At 43.9% G+C, this 10758-nt stretch overlaps 1 protein-coding gene across 3 annotated transcripts; it reads right to left on the bottom strand.

Moving 5' to 3' along the window:
* Positions 1-1574: 1574 nt before the first annotated feature.
* LOC109907409 (uncharacterized aarF domain-containing protein kinase 5-like) lies at positions 1575-9937 on the bottom strand. Of its 3 annotated transcripts, none has more exons than XM_020505350.2 (15): positions 9770-9937; positions 8077-8156; positions 7741-7878; positions 7554-7629; positions 7036-7236; positions 6114-6254; positions 5848-5961; positions 5564-5695; positions 5227-5310; positions 5059-5140; positions 4817-4895; positions 4587-4678; positions 4195-4447; positions 3943-4059; positions 1575-2422 (listed from the first exon to the last, which is right to left on the bottom strand). In XM_020505350.2, the coding sequence occupies exons 1-15, from the start codon at positions 9920-9922 to the stop codon at positions 2320-2322; spliced, it is 1845 nt and encodes a 614-aa protein (XP_020360939.1). In that variant the 5' UTR covers positions 9923-9937; the 3' UTR covers positions 1575-2319. The 3 variants fall into 3 exon arrangements, with proteins under 3 accessions (XP_020360939.1, XP_020360940.1, XP_020360941.1); XM_020505351.2 differs by having other exon boundaries at positions 9689-9864; XM_020505352.2 differs by having other exon boundaries at positions 7036-7231; positions 9689-9863.
* Between the last annotated feature and the right edge of the window lie 821 nt (positions 9938-10758).

Genomic DNA, 10758 nt, shown 5'->3' on the forward strand with positions numbered 1-10758 from the left:
TGTGGTGTTACCGGTCAGAAATGAATGGGTATAAAATGGAGTTCAGGCACATGCCCATTCAGATGGACACACTTCCTCTGCCAGACCCCCACATGCATGTGTGTTTGAGCACTTGGCTTCCACACCTGTTGGTGTTCTCATAATCGCAACATTTTTTCAATATATAGACCTTTTCTCGCAGTTCTGGTATATGATGCTTTTGAGGCCTTGCGCACACATTGTGGCAGCTCAATGACCAAACTACACTGCTCAAAAAAATTGAGGGAACACTGAAACAACAATGTAACTCCAAGTCAATCACACTTCTGTGAAATCAAACTGTCCACTTAGGAAGCAACACTGATTGACAAATTCCACATGATGTTTGTGCAAATGGAATAGACAACAGGTGGAAATTATAGGCAATTAGCAAGACACCCCCAATAAAGGAGTGGTTCTGCAGGTGGTGACCACAGACCACTTCTCAGTTCCTATGCTTCCTGGCTGATGTTTTGGTCACTTTTGAATGCTGGTAGTACTTTCACTCTAGTGGTAGCATGAGACGGAGTCTACAACCCACACAAGTGGCTCAGGTAGTGCAGCTCATCCAGGATGGCACATCAATGCGAGCTGTGGCAAGAAGGTTTGCTGTGTCTGTCAGCATAGTGTCCAGAGCATGGAGGCGCTACCAGGAGACAGGCCAGTACATCAGGAGATGTGAAGGAGGCCGTAGGAGGGCAACAACCCAGCAGCAGGACCGCTACCTCCACCTTTGTGCAAGGAGGAGCAGGTGGAGCACTGCCAGAGCCCTGCAAAATGACCTCCAGCAGGCCACAAATGTGCATGTGTCTGCTCAAACGGTCAGAAACAGACTCCACAAGGGTGGTATGAGGGCCCGACGTCCACAGGTGGGGGTTGTGCTTACAGCCCAACACCGTGCAGGACGTTTTTCATTTGCCAGAGAACACCAAGATTGGCAAATTCGCCACTGGCGCCCTGTGCTCTTCACAGATGAAAGCAGGTTCACACTAAGCACGTGACAGATGTGACAGTCTGGAGACGCCGTGGAGAACGTTCTGCTGCCTGCAACATCCTCCAGCATGACCGGTTTGGCGGTGGGTCAGTCATGGTGTGGGGTGGCATTTCTTTGGGGGTCCGCACAGCCCTCCATGTGCTCGCCATAGGTAGCCTGACTGCCATTAGGTACTGAGATGAGATCCTCAGACCCCTTGTGAGACCATATGCTGGTGCGGTTGGCCCTGGATTCCTCCTAATGCTAGACCTCATGTGGCTGGAGTGTGTCAGCAGTTACTGCAAGAGGAAGGCATTGATGCTATGGACTGGCCCGCCCGTTCCCCAGACCTGAATCCAATTGAGCACATCTGGGACATTATGTCTCGCTCCATCCACCAACGCCACGTTGCACCACAGACTGTCCAGGAGTTGGCGGAATGCTTTAGTCCAGGTCTGGGAGGAGATCCCTCAGAGACCATCCGCCACCTCATCAGGAGCATGCCCAGGCGTTGTAGGGAGGTCATTCACATTCAACTATGTAAAGAGTATTTAATAAGAATTTCATTCATTCAGATCTAGGATGTGTTATTTTAGTGTTCCCTTTATTTTTTTTGAGCAGTGTATATACTGAGGCTCTTGATCATGACACTGGTGAGGAGAGAGTCCTTGTTAAACAGCACCGTTTCATCCAAGTATGTTATAATCCACACATTTTTTTTTTTACTCAAATGAGCTCAGTTCAATGAGGCCTACAGGCCATAAATGGAAGTTCAACTTCTTAGATCTTTTCATGGATTTATAATGGGGTGGTCATTTTGGACCGGGAACACGAAACGAACATGAAATGAACACAACAGGAGGGTTGAAAGGCCTGAATGTGCTCAGTGCCTAAACGGGCTATTAATAAGACTCAGTCAATGAAGGCACAATCTTGACTGGTCACAGCAGGAATCACATACTGCCATCAAATTCAACCTCAGTGAAAGAAAGGTCAAATATTAAATGGCTCTGTGTTTAATAAAATAGTGTTAATGTCATGTCAGTTCACATATTCCTTGGCAGCACTGAGACAGTGCTCCTCGATGAAATGACTGCTGGTGAGTCAAGTCCTTGGCTTGGAGCTGTGTTTACTGCGTTTTCTGTCCTGACTGATTAAGACAATTCTACATCATAAAATCTGTAGACGTGGGAAATGCATAGCACCATTTTGGAAGCACATCTATCCATTTGACAACTATCATGTCCTGTCAAACGGGTTGCATTTCTTGAGCTTGAAACAGGAGTCACTAGTATCAGGTATGCAGCTGAGGTATGGGCTGTTGGCCTCTACTTCAGGTATTGGTAAACTTCCTCGTCCAGCGATATGAGGTTGAAGTAAGACAACAAAGACAGCAGGGATCTTGTCAGACTCATCATCGCCATCTCAGACCTGGGAAGATATAATGATTGAAGTTAATGGTAAGAAATGTAGGCAATTTTATAGGAACTAAAAATGCCAAATTATGTATTTTTGGGAATGTTTTTAGCAAGACCTACCCAGCCGGGTCTACTGCTATACACTGGCCAGTTTATTTAGGTGCACCACCCCTTTCCCAGAAATGGTTAGCGCCTACAGACAGGCATGTGGCCATGGCTTGGTATATAATGCAGACAGACAAGCATCCAGTTACTGTTTGAACATTAGAATTGACAAAACAAGCGACTGAGCCTGGTTTGTTCGTTGGTTCCAGTATCTTCCGAAACGGTCGGCCTCCTGGGCTTCGCACACATGACAGTTCCCAACAGATGGACCACAAAACGGGCAAATAATGGCACAACAGTGGTGTGCAGAACGGCATCTTGGAACACACGAATGGTTGGTTCTTGTAAAGGATGGGCTATTGCAGCAGACTCCCACACCGGGTTTGATGCCTATCAGCTAAAAACAAGCGGTGGCTGCAGTGGGCACGCGATCACCAACACTGGACAATTACCTGGTCTGACGAATCCCTGTTGCGTTATGCTACCGGCAGTAAGCAGCATGACTCAACCTCATCATGCCTGGTGTTAACGGAACAGGCTGTTAGTGGTGGTGTAGGGAACGTTAAGTCCCTTGATACCAATTATGAAACGTTTCCATACCCAAAAGAATACATGGTGATCTGGAGGCAGGTACGGTGGGAGGGTCAAGACCTGGTACCGAAAACTGGCCACTAGCTATGTTTCCATCAAATTGGCAACAGATTTTCATGCAAGTATTCAATAATCCAAATTAAAAAAGTGTTTACCTACCGGTGGTGTTTCCAAACTGACTTGTTGCTGATACCTTTTCAGTATGTGATGTATTGCACACAATGTACTTTTTCCACTTCAGTTTTCATGTACCGAATAAATAAAAATCTCAAGTTCAATGTGTTTCCATCGCGTTGTCACAAATGGTGTTTAAATAGCAAATGTTCCTACACTGGTCTTGACACTAGAGCTCATAGTGGTTAGGCTAGTCTACATGAGATTTATGGATAAGTGCGAGAATTTTTGCATTTGTCAAACGGCAGTCAAGCATCGATCATGTCACCAGAAAAGGACCCTCTATTTACCCACCCTGTGAAGGTCATAAATTATTTCATCTGTAGCCTAATAAATGTCATGCTTTCCCCGAGTCGTAGTGGGCAGACCACACACACACACCATATCGCGTGACTCCAAAGTTGACTTCGATATGGTTATCAGTATTTTCGCATAAAGGTGTTTCCACTGCCATTTCTCGCGTAATAAATGTTATCGACAAAGATCCCACCACTTCGAACTAACAAATTATCTGTCGGCATTTCTAAAATTGCACCGAAGCGTCCAATTCCAATCACAGCTGTCGTAATTTATTAGATTTTTTATACTGTATGACTTTAATTGCCTTAAACTGTGGATGGAAATGTGGTTACTGAGGGTATAGTGTTGAGGATAATTCGTTACCTCAGGGCACACTCGAACTTGAGGCTCTCCCAGGTGGCCCGCACCCATCGCAACACCCTGAACCTTGGAAGGACACCCGGCCTCTCTGCCTGGAGCCGCCCCCAACATTGCACAGCGCTGGAGACAGGACAACAGGTTAGTAAGCATCTACAACTACTGCTATGTGAAACACTCGTCTGTTCACCTCTTAGCCATGACACAGTATCGGTCTACCGGAGCCCCCAGCCTGATGTTGTTGCTGCTGCTACTAACCTCTTAGCCATGACACAGTATCGGTCTACAGGAGCTCCCAGTGTGATGTTGATGCTGCGGACAGTGTTGATGTTCCTGAACACCAGCAGCATGGGGCGTGGCATGGACTTGAGCACAACCATGATGTTGTCAAAGTGATTGACAGCCATGTCCCTCATATAGGTTGTCTCCTCACGACTCAGGATGTTGGACAGGCCCAATTCCCGCATATTGATTGGCCGTTGCAGCAGCATCTCAGAGAAGATGAAGTAGTCTGATAGGATACAGGATATTGTAAGCAGGTCTTTGTTGTGAGACTGGATTTGTTCAAGGCATATGACTTCAGTTTAAATGAAGGAATTCGCTTGAAATAAAATCACTTTATTAAGCCTAAATGACAGCGGTCCTCTCACCTTTGACCCCCAGGCTGTTGGAGTACCTCTTCATGGCAGCATCGTCTCTCAGGACTATGGACCTCCACAGTTTACACAGCGCTACCCTGTCACTACAGAGTCAAAGGTTAGAGTTGATAGTAAAACATACAAGTTGTACCATTAAAACATGCAGGATCTAAAATGTATCCACACTACTGTGAGTTGCGTTGGATAAAAGTGTCTGCTAAATGGCATATTATGACCCTTACATTTCACTGAGGTATTCATATAGGCCGTGATCCAACAGTACCAGCTCTGCCTTCTTGTCTGGACCTCTTCTCACAAGCACTGTGACATGGTACAGATAACATGCATTCAAGGTCATCAAGTCATTTTAAGCAAATATTGTTGTACTGTAGTTATTTATTATCAACGTGAACCAATGCCCTGGTGCAAGTTACACAAATTAATAAATGAGCATGTTAAGAGTTCAGTAGAAACTGAACCCTACCATTGCCAGGGTGAGGGTCAGCGTGGATGAAGCCAGTGTAAAATATCTGCTCTGCAAATGTACGGATCAGCTTGTCAGCAGTCTGAAAAGCCAGAGAAAACGGTTTCTACATTCATCGGAGTACTAATGATAATAGACAAAGGTTATTGTGTCACGGTAGGCACTTACATCTCTCAAGCTAAGTCCTTGTCTTTTGATTTCTTCCAAATTGTTTATTTTGCAGCCTTCACAGAACTCTGCAGTCAACACTCTCTAAAGGAAAATGTTTTGTTTATTACAGTACAATAAAACAAGTGGTCAAAAAGGTATCAAAGGCTGTGTTTAGACAGGCAGCCCAATACAATAATGATTTTTTTTTAATTACTAATTGGTATTTTGACCAATCAGATCAGAAAAAAAGAGTCGATGTGATTGGTCAAAAGAGACAAAAAAAGGAAAAGAAATTGGGCTGCCTGAATGCAGCCATCGTGATTTACAGCAGTGACTACGTAGTTCCGTCTCTCACCTTGCTGGTTTGGTCCCAGTACACCTTTGGCACGACGACAAATTTGAAGTGTTTCAGTTCCTCTGCACATCTCTCAGAGTTCCTGGCCTCATTCTCAAAGTCCAGCTCCTGAGCTAATGTCCCCTTCAAGTCCTAAAATCGTCAGAGAATGCCAGCATTAGGTTAGTTTAGGGGACCATGTCTAGGGCTGTCTCTAATCATGCTCTGCAGGTATTATCTGATAAATGTCCTATAAAATAAAATACCGTTTTTGACCAGGTTGGCAGACAAGTTTGAGCCCTTACCTTGAGGACCCATCTGAAGCCGAAGCTGGGGTGCATGAACTTTATAACGTCCAGTAGGATCTCCAGAGTCCTGATGTCACCGTCGAACCGATCCCTGAGGTCTATGTACTGCACCTGGAGAAGAGAGTTGTTACTATTCAGAATCAGGAGAGATACACCTAGCCTGGTTTAACCAGGTGAGGTGACCCCTATTTAATAGTGTAAATCAAGCACAGTATACTTTTAATTCTGTGGCTGAATGTGTAGTATAGTTAACCTGAACCCACTTTGACAGCAACAGGAGTCCCGTCCTGCAGCTCTGCCTTGTGGACCTGGGCCAGACTGGCTGCTGCGATGGGCTCATACTCAAACTTCTTAAACATCTTGTCTGGAGTCGTGTTGAAGTCCTCTATGAACAGAGCATCTACCTGGTAGAATATACCAGGTAATTTAATGGAAGAATGTTCAACACTTTTCATTATAAAATGGCTTGTTCTAGCCTCACACTACGAATGGTGAAGAGGCATTGAAAGCTGTGACAAAACTACAAGCATGGCTTCATCACTTTCACTACAGCATCTTGTATCGTATTGCTTCATCAAACTATTTGTCACATGCACTGAATACAACAGGTGCATACCTTACTGTGAAATGCTTACTTACAAGCCCTTAACCAACCGTGCAGTTCAAGAAAGAGTTAAGTCAAAAATAATAAGTAACAAAGAGGCTATATACAGGGGGTACCAGTAGAGTAAATGTGCGGGGATACAGGTTAGTCAGTCATTTGTACATGTAGATAGGGGTGAAGTGACTATGCATAGATAATAAACAGGGAATAGTAGTGTAAAAAACAAATGGAGGGTGGTGTCAATTTAAATTGTACGGGTGGCCATTTGATTAATTGTTCAGCAGTCTTATGGCTTGAGTGGTAGAAGCTGTTAAGGAGCCTTTTAGCCCTAGACTTGGCGCTCCGGTACCGCTTGCCGTGTGGTAGCAGAGAGAACACAGTCTATGACTTGGGTGACTGGAGTCTGACAATTATTGGGGCTTTCCTCTGACACTGCCTAGTATATAGGTCCTGGATGGCAGGAAGCTTGGTCCCAGTGATGTACTGGGCCGTAAGCACTACCCTCTGTAGCACCTTACGGTCAGATGCCGAGCATTAACTGTTCTTCAATGTTTGACAAGACAAAGTACTGCAGGTCTCACCTCCTTGCATCTCCTGTTGAGAGCCTTATCCTCCAGGACCTGCAGTGTCTTGACGTACTCAGGAGGCAGCAGGTGGTTGAAAGCACACAGGCCCTGTCCCAGTTTAACGTATATCCCCCCGTTCTGCACCGCTCCCTCCACCATGCCATCTGCTGCCCTCTGATGGCACAATGACATCCCTGCCACAAACGATGGGCTGCTCTGGCAAAACAGGGAGGGGAAGATGACGTGAGTGTCCTGACTGAACTACTGAGATCGTTGCAGACTCACGCCACTGTTTAGCAGACATACACAGATAGACCTGTCACAATTCATAATGGTCCCGTTGCCCTGCTCAGACGTTGCATGCGTCAACCAATGGTTTCGTGCCACGTCTTAGACTATGCGGTCAGGCACCAGATTGCTATAACATATGTGGTTAGCTGATAGGTATTTTACGTATCTAGCCATTGTAATATCTGGAATGCTTCAGCGATGCCTGGGCAGAGGAACGCACCCAATATTTCTGTCAAACTTACCTTGTCCAAACCACGTAACATCACATTGGAGGTCCACCAATAATCTACTGAGATATAGAGTCCTACATATATAGACCTGTAGAGACAGAGAGAGACATGGATTGAGTGTAACTCCAAAAGGAAATTATTCAAAACATTTGATCACATACAAAAAGGATGGTGATATTATTGTTATGATGGGACCCACCTACAGAAGCGACCGACTCCCTTCACCAAGATCTTCATCTTCCGTCTCTCTCTAGGTTCCACAAGGGCGTACTGGACTCCCACCACCACGGGAACACCCAAAAACATCTTCCAGAACAACCCTAGACTCTTCCTTGGCCTGACGGAAAGAAATGTGCACAGCATACAGTGTTGCTGAAATGCTCATGTCTTCACCAATCTTGCAGTTGCTGCCTAGAAGGTTAGTATTTAAGTAACAGCATGTATAGTTCGGTGTCCTGTCCAGGGGTGTACTTGTACATCAAGCTGACTCACACTATAGAAACAGGAGATGGACCATTCTAGTTAGTTTAAGTACCTTTGTGAGCTGAAGGATCTGTACAGTTGTAGCTGTGGACGGGGACATCTTCCCAGCAGGGCCAAATGACACAACCTTAACTACAGAAAGATGAAAACACCACCACAATCAGTGTCACTTTGAAGCATCAACTTTAAACTAATCCACTGTTTTTGCCAGTTACAGTAGACTTGTTGAGAAAGACCTTCATCCCTAGAAAACTAGAGAAAAACAAAAAATCTTCATGTTATGAGGTTAAGTTGAACAACATGTAGACTGGTGGTGTGGACTGCATCAAGGTCACTCTCCATAGGCTAGAACACACTGTTGTTGTTCTTAACAGTCTCTCACAGGACAAACTGTTTCCAGACTAATAGATGTATAAATAGAGGCTCTATGTCAGGGCCCTGACCACACACACACACACCAGGGCCGGTCCTGGCCGTTCTGCCGCCCTAGACGAGACAAAAATAAATTGCAGACAACCCTTTTTTCCGCTATGATCAGCTCGTAAAAAAATGTACGGATACAAACTTGAAACCACATCTTTCTGATACAAACTTGAAACCACATCTTTCTGATACAAACTTGAAACCACTGATCATGACCATTTAGCCCACAGGATGAAACTCATGGACAGCAGTTGTGAGTAGCCTGAGTGTCCATTTTACTTTGACCTTTTTTTTTTTTTTTTTTTACGTGTTAGCACATTTTTTTAAATTTGATCAGGCGCCATTTAGGTTAGGCTATTTGATCAGAGAAACCTGCATGATGTTAAAAGTTTCATTACATTTTTTCCTAAACCCTGTAGGCTACATTAAAGGCCTCACTCTTTCTACCATATGCTATATCTGCTCCATGATTTGTGTTACATTATGTTTAATAAAGGAATGTCAGTGGAGTGCTTCTACTCTCCAACAAGCACCCTGGAGAGGCACACTGGGAATGGACAAGATACATATTTTGCATCCCTGACTCTGACAAAGTGGCCACTTCTTATCACAGGGCGCATCAGCGCTCACCTAAAAAAATCTCATATGCCACTGGTTGAGAGAAATGGACATTGTTGTGGGGCAGAATTATGTGAGGTTTCAGGTCTTGCTAGAGATGCGTCTTGGTCAGTGTAGCTCAGAAAAAGCTGCCGCCATAGGCAGCCACCTAATCCTGCCTAATGAGAGAGCCACACACACACACACACACTTTCCATGGCATTGAACAAAACACGTGACAACTTATAAATAATGGAGGGTAAACCATAATCTCAAAATTAGGGCACATCACACTGTCTTTTAGCGAGATTGTAAATCGAGCTCTGATTTTAGTATGGCGGTTATACATTGCATCAGGGGAATTTAACGTTGTGTGTCCACGCTCATTTCCTGGGAGTCAGAGAGAGTAGTTCATGGAATGAGAACTATTGTTAGTGTGATCTGTAAATAAACATGTATACTATGAAAAAAAATATTAACATACAAAGCGCGCACACATGCATAGTCATTACTTTTGACATTTAAGCCATACATGCATAAACAGTTAAATGGCAGGTGTCGAGTTTGAATTTGCTGAAGCTATATGCGTCTGGCTGGCTAGCTAGCAGGCAAGGCAAAGGCATATAACAAACAGTTCAACTCACTGCTTTGAAGGTCTCCCCTGCCATGTTCAACCTATACTGTGATCTCTTCTCACTAATATGGAGTTAAAACTGTGTAGTCACCATTCTAATGTAACCTGTCACCTCCTGTTTCAGATCATTCTTGATTTCCTGAACTGCTACAAATGATTTGACTGGCAGAAGGTGCACGAAATCGGTCACGTGACAAATGGTCCGACTCGATGTGACGGAAGCTTCTCCAGTGAAAAGAATCATGACTTGACTCGATATCCTCTTCTGGTACCGTCAATTAATCAACCCAAGTCATTGTTTTTTTCATTGAAATCACAAATGTACAGAATAATGCATGTATTTGTATGGGTGAATCAGAAATGGACGTTGTAAATAATTAATTAATGTGGCTAACATGACATGTAACGGAAACGATTCAAGTGTGCGGTCTCTGTACAACCTTGTTTAAAGTCATGTTTACGGTAGTAGAGTATGGTCTGTGGAATTAAAACACTGTTGTTTTAAATGATAACGATAAAATACTACTGACTGCGTCTTGACTTTATCATTTTGAGATGATTAAACAAATATAAAACAGGCACATACATGTGTGATCCTCCTTCCCAGCATCTCAGCCGTCATATCACGGGCATAGCCTGAATAATATGTATTATAGATAACTGTTTACATTAACATCAATGTGCGTACTGGGACCAGGCCCTCGTGTGACTTTAGATCACTGGTAGCAACTCTACTAGTTGTCACCAGGAGTAGATGCATGATTTATATATTACATCATCTTACATCATATCAGGTAGGGCCCATCGAGGGATGTCCCCAGAGCTTTAAAGGCTTAGAAAACAATGTGTGAATGGAAAACAAAACAGCATGATGTTGCATCTTCCATTAGATTTTTTTTTGTATTTTGTTTACATGATCATCCCAACTTCAACTTCTCTTTGACATGCTGTGTATGACTCTCAAACTGACACATTTATTCAAACACAAATGGAAGCTAGCTGTTCCTTCCATTGATCAAAGTATTTAAATTGATGTGGAACTGTGGAACTCAGTGAAAGTAGAAAGGACCTCTGTCATCA

The sequence above is a fragment of the Oncorhynchus kisutch genome, linkage group LG17 (assembly GCF_002021735.2).
Source record: "Oncorhynchus kisutch isolate 150728-3 linkage group LG17, Okis_V2, whole genome shotgun sequence".
Taxonomy (NCBI): domain Eukaryota; kingdom Metazoa; phylum Chordata; class Actinopteri; order Salmoniformes; family Salmonidae; genus Oncorhynchus; species Oncorhynchus kisutch.

Excerpts from the sequence above, each read along its gene's own strand:
- LOC109907409 (XM_020505350.2), bottom strand. The coding sequence starts at position 9,922 with ATGATTCTTTTCACTGGAGAAGCTTCCGTCACATCGAGTCGGACCATT. Across the intron at positions 6,255-7,035 it reads TCAACAGGAGATGCAAGGAG|GTAGATGCTCTGTTCATAGA; the intron begins GTGAGACCTGCA and ends ATATTCTACCAG. Across the intron at positions 4,060-4,194 it reads TACTGTGTCATGGCTAAGAG|CGCTGTGCAATGTTGGGGGC; the intron begins GTTAGTAGCAGC and ends TCCTGTCTCCAG.